At 37.8% G+C, this 17987-nt stretch overlaps 1 protein-coding gene across 9 annotated transcripts in view; it reads right to left on the bottom strand.

The window, feature by feature from the left end:
- citb (citron rho-interacting serine/threonine kinase b) overlaps nucleotides 1-17987 on the bottom strand; it is an 85773-nt gene that overhangs the window by 57227 nt on the left and 10559 nt on the right. For 6 of the 9 annotated variants that reach the window (XM_088077158.1, XM_088077161.1, XM_088077157.1 and 3 more), the window contains exons 5-13: nucleotides 10503-10673; nucleotides 10279-10332; nucleotides 10061-10114; nucleotides 8427-8567; nucleotides 5576-5701; nucleotides 3217-3312; nucleotides 2846-2962; nucleotides 1715-1824; nucleotides 1232-1424 (exon numbers count right to left, since the gene is read on the bottom strand). In XM_088077158.1, coding sequence (XP_087933284.1) covers nucleotides 1232-1424; nucleotides 1715-1824; nucleotides 2846-2962; nucleotides 3217-3312; nucleotides 5576-5701; nucleotides 8427-8567; nucleotides 10061-10114; nucleotides 10279-10332; nucleotides 10503-10673 — 1062 coding nt within the window. The remainder of the gene's footprint in view (nucleotides 1-1231; nucleotides 1425-1714; nucleotides 1825-2845; nucleotides 2963-3216; nucleotides 3313-5575; nucleotides 5702-8426; nucleotides 8568-10060; nucleotides 10115-10278; nucleotides 10333-10502; nucleotides 10674-17987) is intronic. The other 3 variants (XM_042487946.2, XM_042487951.2, XM_088077162.1) reach the window with 1 other exon arrangement.

A 17987-nucleotide genomic window follows, 5' to 3' on the forward strand; every position in this document is an offset into this window, starting at 1 on the left:
CAACACATACATCTGTCTCACAACAGGGCTGGGTGCCAGGTCTCCATACCAGGTTTTTCTGCATAGTCATTCATATGTGGCAGCCTGCCACAATTAAAATAAATGCTGCCACAAAGATATTTTCTATTTGAAGCTGGACCATACCTAAAAAGGGACCTATTGTGCTTTGGGTTTTTTTTCCTTTTCTTTATTGTTTTGTATAGTATTTTTGTTTTTGTAAAAACTCTCCTAAGTAATAAAGCCCAAGCTAAAGGGAGCTCTCTCTCCCTCAGAAGGCACTGTATATGTGCATAGAGTGAGCCAGCTGACTAATCAGAGCAGACTGGGATTCTGGGAGGCGGGACATAACGTCAGACAGACTGTTTCAGACAGAGGTGCTGCAGTAAAGGCCAGTATGAGACACACGATGTGTTTCTTGAACATTAAAGCATGTAAACCTATTCTAGTAGACCCCCAACACACAAATATGATCCAGAAAATTAGCATAATAAGGCCTCTTTAAGGATGCTGTTTAAAGATATTTGGTTATTTTTAGCACCACACTTTCGGAGCGTGGGGTGCACTCCAGGCAGAGGTCGAGCAGCAGAACTCTAGGTGTTTTCAAAGTAAATCTTAACCATTCCCTTTGCTGGGTCTAAAAATGCACATTCACTTGCAGCAGCTGCTCCTCTCATCACTCTAGCTGATCAGCTGGGACCTTGTCAACATATCTATTATCCACCCTATGAGTCACAAACTGCTGTTGAGGAAAAAAAAGAACTAAAGGAATGGTATTGAAATTCTCCCAGTCAAACGATACTTGCATTCCATCCTTTTTGTAGAAAAATAATAATTTATATGGCTTTGATCACAGCTGACAATCGCAAGCATTCTTTGCTTTAATGCAACATCTGATTGGCCCACTACAGCTGTAACCCATACGATCTGTGGTGTGGTTAAGTCAAGGGTAACATAATTGATAAAGCTTGTAGATCGGTGTGCTGAGATGTCACCAAAACGTTTGAAAGTACGGCTACGCTACACGCCTGTGGCATCTGGTGCCTTTTTACGCAATTAAATACTTCCATTCACAAGATAAGAATTGAATGAAGTGGGATTTTTTAAAAATTAAATTAAATACTCTATTGGTAACAGAATCACTTTAATGGTAGTGCTACTGGTACTAGTATTGTAATTTTTTTAAGCCCTACTGCCTAACTTTCTGGTCCATCTACTTGTAGTACCTCCTCACCTCTCGGAGCCTAGTTTCCTGCTCCAGAACACGACTCTTATTGCTTTGCTCCTGCTGACTCATTTTCTCAAGATGCTCCTCCAGTTTGGCATTCTGGGCCTCCAACTTCCCAGCCTGAGACTCCAAGTAGAACTTCTGTTGGCGTAGCTCTGAAATCATCTCCTCCTGGGCTTTCCTGCCAACACCACACATACTTGTGTGCAAAAAGTTCAATAGGAGCCAATGCAATCTTGTATTGTGCCATTATGTATACATACATTCCAAAGACAAAAAAAACAAGGCATTTTCTGGGAATAATTTTGCACAAACTACACCCTCTTTAACTTCCGCTTTTGCACTTCATCATATATTAAACCATTATGATTAAAGCTAATATTTTACTTAGGATAATCAACAAAAGCTCACAGCTTTCACATTACTGTATTTCATGGATAGAGATGTACTGTCAAACAAAATTACAAAGATTTGTGTAACAGTGCTTACATGTTTTTCTGGGTGTAGATACTGCTGTTGGCTGCCAGTTTGTTGGCCTCAGACAGCTCAGCAATTCGCTGCTCCAGGCTGTTCATCTTAGAGTCCATAGCATTTATGGTCTGAATAGAAATGATGGAGAGTATTGTTTGTGTTTTAATAAAACATTCAGTCACATATTCACATCACTGGCTTTATTTAGGATCAGTTCATCCCCAAAATAAAATAAATAAATAAATTAAAAAGTTTTGCTCCCACCTGCAGTGCTGTTTATCAAAGTAGATGTAGATGTAGATAGAATGTTGGAGATATTGACTGTAGAGATGTCTGCCTTTTCTCTAATGTAATTGAACTAAACAGTACTCAGCTTGTGGTGCTCTAAGTGCCAAAAAAACACTTGAGAAACTCAACAGCAATGTCTATTTCCAAAAATCACGACCTTGTTACTTAAGATATTCCACAGACCTTATTGTGAGCAGTTAGAAGTAGGAAGTATTTTTTTTTTACCAAACTACAACTACCACCGTTATCATGGTGCAGAGGAAAGCTTTAATCCACACACGGACAAGAAGCTCATGCTCTTGACAGCAAGAGATGTAAACGTTAGTGCCGTCCTCCTCAGCTTAACTTTCACGTCAGCTCACTCATGTCCATTAGTAGATACATCCTTTCTTCTGTGTGGTGATACAGTTGGTGGGTGTAGTTTGGTAGAGAGAAAATAGTTCCTTCATGAACCTGCTCACAACATGGTCTGTGGATTATCTTAAGTAACCAGGTCCTGATTTCTGGTAAAAAGACATTGCTGTTGAGTTTTTCAAATGCACTTTTGTTTTGCTTTCAGCACCACAAGCAGAGTGCCTTTTAGTTTAATTGTAATGGAGAAAAGGCAGACATCTCTACCACCGATATCTCCAAAACTCTGCAACTCACACCAAACAATCTGAATTGATAATTGGCACTTCAGATATAAGTAAATATATGTATTTTTTTTTTCATTTTAGTGTAAACTGTCATTTTATGGCTCATTATTTTGAGTTCTACAATAACCTACCCAAAATTATTCCAAACAAGATATCTATGTCAGTGTGATAAATGCTAAAATACGCCTGAGATAGTGTCACTGCCAAGCTGGTCAGTGCTTACCGCCTTCTGTTCACTGATGATGCTGCACTTCTCCCGCACCTCCTCCTCATATTTGCTCTGACTGGACTCCAGCATCTCCTTATCAGCCATGTCCGCCTTCATCTGGGCCTCCAACACCTGCTCAATGCAAGGTAGCCCACAGAACCATAACCAGGATATCACTTAACAGGACAGAGAGCAGTGTGAAGATGACATACTGTAGATCTCCTGAGCATAGAGTACACCCACAACCTAACCACCTCAAGTATGACCTCCAAATATAGCACAGAGCACTTCCTGATAGTACAGTACATCAGGATGTACCTGCCTGTTGTTGTTTTTTTCTGAGTAGCACCAAAGAGCCTGCACATTTCTGTGTTCATGAATTTTACCTTTATCTTGTCTTCAAAGAGCTTCTCCTTCTGCTTCAGATGAGTCTCCAGTCTTTGGGCTGTGGCTTGGGTCTCTCGCAGATTCTCCTCCAGTGCCTACACAAACATATAAATATGTCATACACACAACTGCTAAAAGTAGACAAAACTTAGTGCCTCCTTTAATTAAAAGGGAGATGTACAAAGAAATGTATCACAAAAAAACAGCTTATACTTATGATATATTTGTGGTATGCAAGAGGTAGTCAGAAGGGCCCCTAAAATCACAAACTCGTAATCAAAATCACTGATGGTTCCTGCTGGTTATGTGTGGTGATTGGAAAAATATAATTATAATGAGTTGTTATTTAGCACATTTGCAAGGCGATTGTGGTGGAGCCAATAAGAGATTAAATAAGCTTACAAACTTAGGCATTTTTGATACCAGATGCAGTATGTTTGTTCAGGCAGTGAGGCAGTGAAAGACTTTGTTAAATGTTTAAAACTGGGGACACATTTTTATCAAATATATTCATGACTTTTAAGTATCCACGCACTAAAATAATAATAACAATAAAAATAATACATTTTATTTTTGGGCGCCTTTCAGGACACTCAAGACACTCACCTTACAAAAAACAAGAGCAATAAAACTGCATAAAATCACATATCATATATGTCACGAACCAAAGTAAAAATATAAAGTTAAAAGAAAGCTAAAAATACATAAAAGTTCAACAACAGTGAATTACACAGAAAATCAGTCTCTTGTCTTTGTTACTATGGATGTAGGAAGGAAGCGGGTTTCAGTATGCATGAGACACACTGTTATCCACATCAATGAGGTCAACCTGACCCCTTCTCTTTTGAGCACTCTCTATCGACATTTTTCACTTGTTATGGCAGGAAAAGCACAGGTGGAACTAAAACATAAAACTCAAGCCCCAGAACTGGTACACCAAAATGGAAAAAAGCAATTATTATTTCCTATGAACTACTACTTTCTCCCCTGTACACCCACACGCTGTTTGTCACTTATTTTGTGTAATTAGACCTCTGATTGGGTTAAAGCTTGGGGCAGATATGCAGCAGATTAAATGATGTGATGTGAAGTCTATGGATGAATAAGAGTAGTAATCTGTATATTTTTTTCAGCTGTACCAAATGTTTTATTTGTTTTTTTACATTTGAAGTTTCTATTGAGAATGTCGATTTGAATGTCTATCATCATATTTTATGTTGTCACCAGCCAAAAACAAAAAAAAGCACCCTCCAACAAATCCTCATAAATTTGAATGAAATGATTCATCAGATTAAAAGAGCTAGTATTATTAATTAATAAAAAGAATTTTAATGTAGGACTGCTGCTAGACCCCTTTGTTTATACAGGTGCATGCCTCCTTCTGTTTGTAGCAAGCAGAATAGTAATCCATTTTTTTTTTGCCACAATGAAAATGTTGTGTTTGAAAGGCTGAACAACACATTTTTTTTAAACAAATTTTGGCTTTTGAACTACAGCACTCTGGAGTTACCGAAAATGTTTGAATCACAACGGTCACAAGCAATTCTACAAATAGTATAATACTAACAATATTCATGTAGTCTAATGTTTATCTGTACAGCACACAAATGTTGATTTAGAATTTGAGTTACGATGTCTAAGTGGAGTTGACCTTTTGGATATTAAAATAATCAGTTCATAATTTTATCCTATTAAACATTTGTGTCAAAGGTAGTCATAACTGGCATTTGAATCCTTGAATTAATGCCCAAATCATGTTTTGTGAGGTCACAGTGATGTCGACCTTTGACCTTTAACCACCAGATTCATATCAGTATATTCTTGAGTCAAAGTGGATGTCTGTGCCAAATTTGAAGACATTCCCTCAGTTGATTTGCGATATATCAGGTCCACAAGAATGAGAGGGATTCAAGGTCACATTGTCTTTTACCACCAAAATCTTTTCAGTTCATCATTGAATCTTATTGAAAATTTGTGCCAAATTTTATAAAATTCCTCCAAGGTGTTCTTGAGATATCACATTCACGAAATTGGACAGTGTCTATATATATATACACTGTCCAATTTCGTGAAAATATATATATATATATATATATATATATATATATATATACACTGTACAATTTCGTGAATATATATATAATATAACTATATATATATAGACACTGTCCAATTTCGTGAATGTGTGAATGTGATATCTCAAGAACACCTTGGACAGTAAATGATAAACAGGAGGGTTTTTTTTTCAGAAATATTACGTAAAATAGCACTTCCTCTGCAATGATGACAATGGGCTATGTTTATCTCACACCTCCTCTGATTATTTTAGCTCCACACAAATGGTGAAAGGTGGGTTACCAGAATCTTATCTGCCATCTGCTGAATCTGCTGGGCCTTGCTCTGGATCTCTTCCTTCAGTTTAGCTTCCCGGCGCTCCACAATCTCCAGCCTTTTCACCTGGTTCTCCAGAGTCTTCCTACCATCCTGCACACGACGGACACAAATAATGCACAAACACAAAAACACACACACAAGTGTTGACTGACAAATAGAATATTTCCTTTAGTTTTACCCCAAACCTTGGGTCAAAAGATCCACGGTGAAAAAAGAAATAGTGCTTTTTGCTGGACATCACAGCACATTTTTAAAGAAATGCTAATTCAACTTAAGATTTCCACTTCAAGGAAGAATTGATGATATACAGTGGCAGCCGCATCCATTTGGCTTGTTAGGGATGCACATCTCCATTGTTTATATCTCATTATTCCAACTTCCTCACAATGGCTCCAAAGAGCCCATTTGCATTCATGTGTGATGGTGTGAGAGGTCTTTGGAGCTGTTTAAATGTGACCACATGAGCATTTTCTTTCCTCTGACTCTGCTGTCCACATTAACCTATGCTAATTACCAAATTTACATGTGAAGTGCTTGATGTGAAGTGCTGGTTAAGAAGAACTTATAACAACCTTTAATTAAATTAAAGTATACTGTACATGTAACTACAGACACTGCAGAAATGAATACATATTAAAAACATATGCATTCTGCATGTATCTTTTATGCATTTATTAGAGCTGGTGGATTGTGTGACTAGGTCACAGTAAAGTTCTGCATTTGACTGAAATAGAAAGAGCTCTGACAGATTCTTGTGAGATAGTGTTGAAGATGATGAAAGGGTTGCCTGCTGGTGTTTGCACTCTTGCAGTCTGTGGTTAGCAGAGAAAGGTTCAAGGTTTTTATGTTCTTTGTTTGTTCCTTTATATTCCCTACTAACTAAAGCATACACACTTAACAGAAGCATTAAAAGTCCTGTCAACATTCCATGTTCAGATATTTGAAAGTTCATATTATGATTTTGTTTAGAGGAAACCTCATTTAAAGGTCCAATGTGAAGAATTTAGGGGCATCTATTGGCAGAAATAGGGTATAATAATATTCATAATTATGTTTTCATAAGTTTAGAATCAGCTGAAAATAAGAATCATTGTGTTTTCATAACAGTAGAACACTGGTGGATGAAGTATCCAAAAGCCATATTTGAGTAAAGGTACACTTTTTTTTAAAATGATAAAATGACTTAAAGTTACAGTCACCTATTAGAATGTCACTTAAGTAAAAGTCTTAAAGTATCTGATATATATTGTACTTAAATATGAAAGGTAATTTTAAAACATGAAATGTACTTAAGCATTTAAAGTAAAAGTAGAGGTAGTAAATTCTATCGACAAAAAGCTAGTGGTAAGAATTTTCAGAATCATGAAGTTTATTTCTTCATACAATTAACCACCGTAGAAATAAAACATACATTGCACCTGAGAAACATCTTTTTTTTACAACTTAAAGGATTTAAAGAGGGAAATGCAGTTTTTCTCTTCCTTCCAATTCCTTCATTCATCCTCCCTTCCTTCCCTATTTTGTAGTAAGTAACTAAAATGCTAAGAGGAAACGTAGTGGAGTAAAAGTGAATGTTGCCAGAAATATAAAAACTCAAGTGAAGTACAGATACTCCCAAAAATACTGGAACAAATTATTATCACTTAGTCACATTAGACCACTCCAGTAGAATGAGCTGTTTATATCTACATATGGGGCAGGTCCTCCTCCACAGAGTCTACCGTGTTCCTCCACAGTAGCCTGCCACGGAAAAATCAGACACCCTCAAGAAAGGGCCATTCGCGTCAGCCACAGAAGTTCTCCTACACGCTTGGTACATGGGAGAAGTTTCAATTCTGCAACCTCACTGCTAGATGCCACTAAATCCTACACACTGGACCTTTAATGAAAAACGATAAAACAAATCCTTGCATTTAAGATGTCTGGATGTTTTTTTTTATACAAGAAGCAGAAAAAACAGCAAAACAAAAGAGATGAATAAAAGTGGTAAATTACTAAAGAATAGTAAAAAAAATTTTTAAAAAAAAGCTCCATTATTAAATAGCCTTTACACAGCTATGGATTCTTTTCTCTTTGTTAAATTTAGATGTTAAGACATTTACAATTTAGCCAGTGAATTTAGCCTGTAAGAAAACTGCACAGATACATAATAAAATCAACATAATAGAGGAGGCAGGAGCACTGAGCCACAGGAATTACTGAGCCACTGAGGAATCAGACAGTAAAATGTCTCATGCAGACTGATTTGCTTCATGACACCAGTAACAATAAGTACTTCTCTTTTCAAGACCACACATTGTCTCCACACAATGAATTTAAGAGAACTTTTGGTGATATTTGTACCAAAAAATGTCTGAAACTATGCTTGTTTGTGCGGTGGCACGCCAATAACATTCTTGAATCGGCTTAAAGAGCCTTTGGTTTAGTTTCACACTGTATTTGTACGGTACAGCGAGGTAGCAACAGAAATACAAAAACATGAACACAAGTGGATACATTTTCAAATAATGATAAACTGTGTCAAACATTTTGCCTATCTATCAAGTTATCATGCCATCACAGCACAAGTGTTCCTCAGAAAGTGCAGAAACAACATGTTTACAAGAGAACATATGGGCTCATTGTGCTTAGCAGATACCCAAGCCAGATTTATTTATGTAACACTTTTAACAAAAAGGTCTGTGATGTTGCAAAGCAACAAATGACATGATACACAAAAGAATGAGAACAAACAGGCAAGGGGCCAGAACACATATATGCTAGGCTATGTGTGTATGTGTACTGTATGCGTGATAATGGAGGCGTGTGTGTGTACCTCAGTCTCGCGGAGGCGTCTACGCAGGCTGTCACTGGAGTCTTCCTTGTTCTGTAGCCTCTCCAGATCTCGCTCCATGCGCTCTTTGGCGGCTCTCATACTCTGAAGGAGGTCTGTAGCTTCAGCGCTAGCCTTTAACGACTAGGTGTTGAAAGAAAAATATCACTTTAACAGTGTTTGCTGTTATTTACACATACATAAATGACAACACATGTCTGATGCAACATGCCAGTGTTGAATGATTAATAACTACACTGAATAAAAGAACTGAGTCAAAACCAGATGGTTGTGCGGTTGTATGCTTCCATGTTCCAGTCAAGTTGCACTTACAGTTTACATCCATGTCTCTGAAAACATGGATGCCTCACACACATCTTCCCCCTGGTAGAACTGAAGATCTATATAATCAGTTTGGTACCTTATCAAATGTCTCCCCTTCTGGTTTCTAAAATATGACGTTGAGTGATGACCAAATAAGTGATTTTTCAGAACATTATGATCAAGCTGACCTTTGGCATTTTCGATACCAAATGTCATCATTTCATCATTTTTTCCTGGTGAGATATTTTTTGAAATTTTGTCATAATTATACATGAATTCTTGAGGTAACTGTAACCTAAAAAAACATTTTTTTTAGGTCACAGTTACCTTGGCTTTTAACCTCAAAAGTCTAAACAGTTTTTTCTTGAGTGGACGTTTGTGCCAAATGTAAGGAATTCCCTTCAAGGTTTTCTTGAGATATTCAAGCGAATGAGATTGATGCAAGGTCACACTGACCTATGAACACCAAAATCTAATCAATCCTTTTTTGGGTCCAAGTGAACGTTTGTGTCAAATCTGAAAAAATCCCCAAATGGTGTTTGTGAGATATCACATTTATGAGAGAGGGACAGACGGAGGTATGGAAATATGGACGGATGGACAGGTGAACGACCCGAAAACATAATGCCTCTGGCCGACAAAAATAATTTGAACATGTATCAGTATAACAATTGTAAAACAATTAAAATACATGGAATGAATTGGTTTTATATGCAGCTGCATCACCTGCTCAGTACACCTAGTAACCCTTGTTTACAGTGCAGGTTCTTGATTTAACTGTATAAGCAATGATTGACATTCTTTTCCGAAGTTCAGTGGCTACTAAGACACAAACTGCTGTATATTAATATGAAATCCTTAACCAAACTATGCAAGGTTATTTTAAGAATAAAGTGCTACCCTAATGATTATTTCATAAACTATTTTGCATCGAGTCAGAAGTAGACCTATTCCAAATGTGGGCTCAATCAGCCTTGAATACCAGCTCCACAACCTCATGTGCTCTTGGCAGAGAGAATTATAGTTTTAAATATTCATTTCTAGCAAAAAGACAATTAGGATGAAATTATCTTTGCTAATGAGGCAAAACTGTTTGATTGCTGATAATTAAGTTGTAAGTCTGGTTTTAAAAAGACAACTTAATAGTTCTGGGGCCATAGACCAAATCTGACAGATAAAAAAATGAGGTCAGGGAGGGTGAAGAAGGAGTTTATACACTCATCTGAAAGGGTAAAATGCTGTTACATCACTCGCATTTGGGAGCACAAGCTCATATAAATTATTCATTAATCTTCCCAGCAAAAATATTTTACCTTGGCAAGCTTCTCTTGAAGTTCTTGGATCCTGGTCTGCTGCTCAGCACTGGTCTAAAAATGAAAAATACAGCCATTACGATGTGTAAAGGTTGATACTAAAGTTTCTCATCCTTTCTTAAAGTTACTTGAACCTGTCAGCATATTTACTGAGACATATTCAGCCACCCTCACCAATTAACGAATCTAATTACAGTTAAATAAACTTTTTTTTTTACCTTCTCCAACTTGGTGACCTGCTCCTCTGCATCCACTCTGCCCTGTTCTTTGGCCTGTAAAGATATCGGAAACTCTTAGATCCCTCCCTTTAATGATCATGGCAAGATGACAGCCAAGCAAAAACTTCATAATGACTACCGGTTACTTTGATTTACACTGAGAAACCGCAGCTCCTTTCTATGTAACTTTCAGGGTCATTAACAGCTGTAGGTACAGTGGAGACCTTCTGTATCCTGTGCTGGTAGTCAGCAGCCTTCCTCTTCAGTTCCTCGCTGGTCTGCCGAGACTCTTTCAGCTCAGACTCATACAGGTCGCTACGGCGACGGGCAGCAGACAGGTCCTCCTCCAGTTGTCTTATAGAGACTCGCATCTCCTCCAGCTGGGCATGATATTCCTGCACAAGAAAAACAGCAACCCCCGATAGAAGATGTAAAAGGATGTAGGAGCTGCAGAGCAATAATCTTACACACACAAAGGGAGTAATAACACTGAAAAATTCCAATATGCTATTTCCATGGCCAAGGAAAGTTCAGTCAATATTTGTGAACACAAGCTGCTCTTGTTCAAAGCTAGAAACCAGAGAAGAAAGTCTCAAACTCACATGTTTTCATAGGGTATTAAGTCTGGGGCTGCTCTATAGACAATGAATGGGAGCCTGATATTGTGGACCTACAGAACGTGTTTCCGTTTTTCTATAGAGATGAGCTTTTTTCTATTGTACTGATCTCAGTTCTGACACAGGTATGTACCTGTACACCAAGAACTTTCTCACTAGGTGCTCCCAGAGTCATCTCTTTCACCAATCATTGTCTATGGAGCAGTTCCAGACTTTACAATGGCTTCTAAAAAGAACATTTCAAGGTTCAAGAGCTCTTTTCAACAGAGAAAAATTTGCTGCAATGGTAGAAAGGCACTTTTAAAATTGAAAAAAAAAGCTAATTGAATAACAAGTAGACAGAATTCAAAAAGACCGTGTCCCATTCCAGTAACTTTTTGGCAGGGGTACAGTCCAAAAAAACATTAGTACACATGAAAAACTCTCTCTCAAATCCAAAAACTAGAGTGCTAAAACTCAGATTAGTAATGTTATCAAGTATACAATTTTTTTCAAATACTGGAAAAAAAAAAACCCAGAAGATGTACCCTTACAGTCAGATCATTCTCCTGGTTGCTCTTAGTATTATCTAGAGCATCTTTCACCATCCACTGTCTAATAGAGCAGCTCCAGATTTTATAGCCCATGGCATCACAAATTTGAGTTTTAGCACTGTAGTTTTTGGATTTGAGAGAGAATTGTTTATGTTTACTAATATCTTTGGACAATTGTGCTTACAAGTGGCCAAAATTCAAAAAGACTGTGTTCCCAATCCAGGTGCTTTTTGGCAGGATTGTAGTCCAAAAATATTAGTAAACATGAACAACTGTCTCCCTAATCCAAAAACTAGAGTGCTAAAACTAAAACTGTCATCAAGTACAAAGTCTGGAGCTTCTCCATCAACAATGAATTGGTAAAGATGTTACAGATGACACTCAGAGCCCCCAGGGAAATGTTCTGTGTATATGGGTACATTTTCCTGTTCTGTCTGAGCCATGAACACCACAACAGAAAAAGGCAAATTTGGGTTAAAAAAAAAAGGAAAACAAACATTCTGTGGGTCCTCAAATCAGACTCACAGCAGCTCCAGACTTTATACTTGATGATATCACAAATGTCTTTGGATTTAAAAGAGTTGCTAATCTTTACTGATATTTCTGGACTGTGCCCCTGCCAAAAAGTGCCTGGAATGGGACACAGTCTTTTTGAATTCTGGCTACTTGTAAGCACAATAGTAGGCTACTTAAAAAAAATAAAATAAAATATTTGTCTAGCAGCTACCATTGCAGCAAATTTATGAAAAGCGATGACGACATGTCTTAGGTGGAAAAGAGCTCTCCGTCAAATCCTGAACCTGTTTGAAGAACATGTTCTAGTTAGAAGCCATTGCATCATTTATAAGAACAAACTCATTTATAAGAGATGTAATCTAAGATGCGCTGCCAGTACAGAAGCACAATCAACTGAAAAGGATGAAAATGCTTCAATGAGGGTAATTAAAGGCTTGTATGAAAGCCATTATTTGTCAAATGTGTTTGCAGTTATTGGAGTGCAGAGATACTACAAAAGGGTAGCAAAGTATAACCAGGCTAATGATATGAAAAGGCACTGAACAGAAGAAAAGAATTTGAAGAGAAAATTTTGATCAGCCAGAATCACTTAATGCACATGTCTGTTTAAAAGTAATTAGTCACAGCCTAACAGATCTAATTTCAACCTCCTCATCAGCGTGCTGGGCACATCGGCCTGTCTGTCAGGCTAATAAAAAGTAGCATCCTTCTGCATCCAGAGAGACTGACGCTTAACCGACACAGATTAGGACAAGTGAAGCAGACAACATCAGACATGCTGAAAAGGGTGCTAACAGTGAAGCTAAAGTGGGACAGGAGGTTACATATATAACCACGAATCTCTCAGTAAAGAGACAATCTCCCTAATCGGCTAGCTTATGTTGGCCTTCCATGTTTGGTAGCTGACCTGTTTGTGTCAAGTAAGAAAAAAACTCCTGTGAGGTGGCTGTGCACAGTATAAAAGTACCTGGGTGCCTGCCCCCCACTGATCATTTTGGCTTCACAAAAGCAGGTTGACAGCTCCCATCAATGAGAACTGACTGGATCTCCTGGGTACTACATTTTATCTGGTCATGACTTCCCAAGTCAACAAAAGCTAGAACTTGTTTTCAAATTTCAAACAATGACTCAGTATAAGGAAATGAAAGAAAAGGGAATTCAGCTTTCAATGTGACGTTAAACATCTAAGAGCTTGTGGAGCGCTGAATCACAATATCCTTTCATTACAGAGAACCTATTGTATATTCCCTGTTCTGTCCTTGGTCCATTCAGGTTATCTGTGTGCAAAAAATACTTTGTAATAGATACCTTTGTGTTAGAATTTCACCATTGTGGATCATTTACGGGTATTTAAAACACTTCCAAAAAAAACAGAAAAATCATTCCAAATCCTACAAAAAAGAATATATTTGAGTTTTAAAATGGGCATTTGCCTTCAAAACTATCCCTTTATACAGCAGATTTATAGATTTAACACCTTGTTGAGACTGAGAGAGACCTTCACATTAGTAATTATCTGTCTGTGGGCTATCTTGGGGCTGCGTACAATCTTTATTGGAGGTATCATCTGCCCTAAAAACACACAACGCTCATGATTGCAAATCACGAACATGATTAACTCTCAGTAAGGGTGATTTTAGGTAATAACAGAAGCAATTCTGTATTTCATTTTGTTGTTTGGCTCAATCAGCCTCAGGTTTAAGACTGGTGAACTGGCACACTTTACTATTAAGGTTATCCCTTGAGTTCCACTTAAAGATATGAACTTCTTTTGCTCTTTCCCTTTTAGCTCAGTATATTTGCCCTTAAACAAAACATTCATTGCCTCGCAATTTCCCTTTCTATATATACATGGCCGCTTCTGTTAAAGCACGACTTTTCTACGATGGAAAAGCACTCATCAACATTGGGTAAAGCTGTGTAAGGTTTGGACTGAATGCAGCAGACCGCCAGAGGATCCTCAACAATGGCATATGCCTAGCAGCCAGTCAGACCACAGGGGAAAAATGAAACCAAAAACACCAAACAAAGAGAGGGAGGAGAGCCAGCATCAGGGTGAGGCTGACCTGACTTGGACCGTGAGCTGTTCATCTACCAAGCCTCCCAGTGGATGAGATGAGATTGAGACTCACTTAACATCGGGAAATCAGACACTGCTCTGCACACATCTTCACAGAGACATGGTTAACCCCTTACATCCCAGATCAAGTTGTTGCACTGTAACAACATACCTTGTTGGGAGCCATAAGACACAAGACTGATGCAAATTCAAAAAATGCTCTGTAGGAATTGAATGATGCCACCAGCAGTAACATGCCTGAGCAACCAGATGGAATCTTCATATTAGCTGCTGATTTTATTCAATTAATCCTTCAACTCTAAAGATGTAGCAGGATCAAGGAAAAATTAAATTTTATTTCTTTAAACTTGGTTTTAAAAAATGACTAATAAATCTACCTTCTACCTTCTATTGTATGCAAAATTATCATTTTTTTGCACATAGAAAATATATTTTTTAAATATCCTTACCAGTGAGCTTTAGTCCATTTACTGCAAAATCGGATTAGTTTATGTTCCTGCTGGCTTTTTTCTAATAACCTGCTGTTGTGTTTAAAACATATGTCAGCCTTACACCAGTAAGGGTTTTACCTCAGTTGGTTTGAACTCCCATGATTTCAATCATTTGGTGTAAGGTGGTCATAAAACTCAGTCTGAGCTGTCTTAACTTAGTCTTTTTCTCATCTTGACATTCTGGTAAAATCAAACATATTTAATAGTACTGTAAGTCTTTAGTTTTGGCTCATGCAAAAACCGAATGATGTGAATACTGTCAACAACTAATAGCTGCGCCCTCTCCAGCACCAAACAACAAGCAGCAAACCAGGTACACAGTAAACATGGAAGGGACTCCAGGAAGGCGAAAGAATGTCAACAAGTCTCAGTTCTCTTGTTCTGTGGAAAAGGAGGAGTAATTGGTAAAGTTTATGACTAAACAAGAGTCTGTGTTTATTATAGCGTGTATCTGATTCACTAATAAGCACTTATGCTGTGACAAATGTTAATCTTTAAACAGTTCGCCCCTCACTCTCATAGTCTCCTCCCACTAAAATAACAAAGCTAACAAACAGACGTTGGTAGTGAGTTAAGGCAAAAAAAACCATTCAAAACTGTTGTATGCAAATACAGCACGTACGCAAATATGTCATATGACAACAGAATACTGTCAAAATATGACATCTCTTATCTTGTACTGAGAGTTTTGTGTTTTTGCTGACATGTGAGGAAATGCTAATATACAGTATGTCATACCTGTTTGGCATAATATTTTTCTCCAGGAGCATGATGGGAAATAATTTAAAAGTAATCAAGTTGTAAACTAAATAGCCACACAGGGTTATGTTAGAATGAAATAATGAAAAATGTAAAACCACAAAACTTTTTATGATGGGATGACATAGATAACCATAGGCAATCTAGTGCATACTTGTGATTTTTGTCTGCCTCTGTCTGAACTCAAGGGCCCACTGGTTCAAAAGATAGAAAGGGGTATTCAGACCTTACTACTAGATGCCATTCTTGCACAGACTGGTCCTTTAAGTCTGCATTTGTTTTTTGCCTACTAAAAGAGCTTTTTTTAAAAAAAATAAATATATATATATATATATATATATATATATATATATATATATATATATATATATATATATATTAATTTTAATGATAATTTTTGGCTTTTTGCCCTTATTTGAAAGGACAACTAAAGATAGATGAGGAAGGGAGAGAGAGGGTGGCATGTAGCAAAAGGCTCTGGGTAGGCATCAGCCTTTAGTGCATGAGGTGCATGCTCCTCCAGGTGAGCTATCACCCCCACCCCCTCCCAGGCTAATACCCTTTTCCCAACAAGCAGCTTTTTAAACACATGAACACTCATTAAAAATAGGCGATAGACTTTCCCATGGCCAGTAGACCAGAACTGTGTACACAACTCTGGTGTAGATGAGTATGCCTTACTGTTTTTTAAAGGTGTGTCACATTTGGCAGCATGAATGTGCAGGACACGGGTTAGTAAACATTAGAGAGCAGCATGGAGCCCAGTGAAAATGTAACAAGAGTTACTTCTTTTATATACCTGTTACTTAATCAATCTCTCTTTCAAATGTAGCATCAACTAATTTTCAACGATGTTTGAGTGCTGCTTGGATGGGGACAGACGGTATTTTGTGGTGGTGCATAATTGCATCATTTCTGAAAAGGGGCTGCTCTGGGCCGATCAGAGCTGGAGCCGATGAATACCCGTGACCATGCAGAGTCATTTGTCCCGGGAATGAATGCAGATCGCAACATTTCACAATAAAGGCAGATGCTAGTGGGTGTCAGTGTTTTTCTTTGTCCAGTGGGACAGGGGCTTAATAATACTTAGAAATAGAAAACAAATAGAAATGCAGACCTGTCGATTCACGTAGATCCAGTGCCCTTGATTATGAAAGCTTACATATACAATACACACATGAATTGATGGCCCAGGAAGTGTTATGGGTTCTAGCCTCTTTTGACAGAAACAGTGTGGTTTTCCATATGTCTTTGGTGAAATAGTTTCCGTGCATGTGTTTGCAGGTCTTAATGGCTTTGGCGCAGTTTGCTTTTCTTTGAAAATGAATCTATCCCCAATCTCTACTGTTTGTTGATCCAACACTGCAAGGTTTCTGCATGAAAATGATAAACACTGCAGTCATATGACAGAGCGTGGGAGACAGATGCTTTTCAAGATGAAATGCTGGATTAAGCCGGCGTAAATACCCTGCTGAGAGGCACCAATGGGAACACAGAGCCAGATAATGTGCATGAGCAGCAAACTATACTCATAAATTTGTAGATACAGACTATAATCATTTTGCTCTAATCATAATTTATCCATGCACGAATTGCTTTGAGAGGCTTGTTATTTTTAACTCCTTCCCAGTTATACACATCCCTTCACAAGGTGCTCAGATTAACCACAGCCTTGCAGCTGTTGACCAACACAATCCTTTACTCACATTTCCTGACAATCCTGATGGGGGAGTGTTATCAATTTTTTCACTGACAGAATTCAATTTTAACTTGTGCCTGCAGACAGTTTACGAGCGAAAGCATCTTTACCTTTATTATTTGGAGAACACAAGAGTGATTAAATGGACATAAATAACATGTGTGATAACCCCAGGCATATCGTTCTTATTATCATATTTGGACCATAATGTTTACATGAGCACAGAGAAATCGGGTTATTCATATTCCCCGTATACATCCCAGTTTCTTTCAAAATACTCCAGCTAACACATTGAGTTCTTTTAAAAGTATTAATCAGTTAATTAATTACATGCTCATACACAAAAAAGTGAGACTCCAAAAACCAATGATAAACAGATAATTCATGTCATGTAAACACACTCATAGATTGGTTGGGAAATCAAAAAGTTCTTTGGGTAGCAATGCACGCCAGAATTGTCAAACTAGCAATCTAATAAGTCTACACTCGTGCTTGCTCCATGAAGCCGTGAGCAAAAGTATAAGAGTGAATAAATACTCATAACCAGATTAGCAGATGCTGCTCTACATAGCAACATGTTAAAATCAACACTGACATAGCAATGTTGCTGAGGAAAAGGATCCATCACCTGAACATCCTTTTCTCCAGAAACCTCCTTCAGGTCATCCTGAGGGATCCCCAAGGGCCTCAGTATGCTTTAAATGAAAAGCAAGACATATATTCTGACAGGGTCTCAAAACTTTTTGTTTGCACGTTGAAACTGTTGGCTGCATCTAACAATTTCTGTAACTTTCCAAACTACCTGACAACCTGGGCCACTTCATGTAACAATTGGCCAGGTGTTTAGAAACGACAAAGTAGACAGGATTTGACCTTCTCTGTCAAACTCTCTTTTTTCCTTTCTCATGCAGCTGTTTTCTGCACTTTTCTTGTGCGCAGCTGAGTGCAACACCATAAAAACCTTCAAGGAGAGGCTGTCTGAAAGTGCGCCCCCTCATCCAGCTTGTACCCTTT

Source organism: Plectropomus leopardus, chromosome 4, assembly GCF_026936395.1.
Source record: "Plectropomus leopardus strain MGB_pleo_1.0 chromosome 4, ASM2693639v1, whole genome shotgun sequence".
In the NCBI taxonomy this organism is placed as follows: Eukaryota; Metazoa; Chordata; class Actinopteri; order Perciformes; family Serranidae; genus Plectropomus; species Plectropomus leopardus.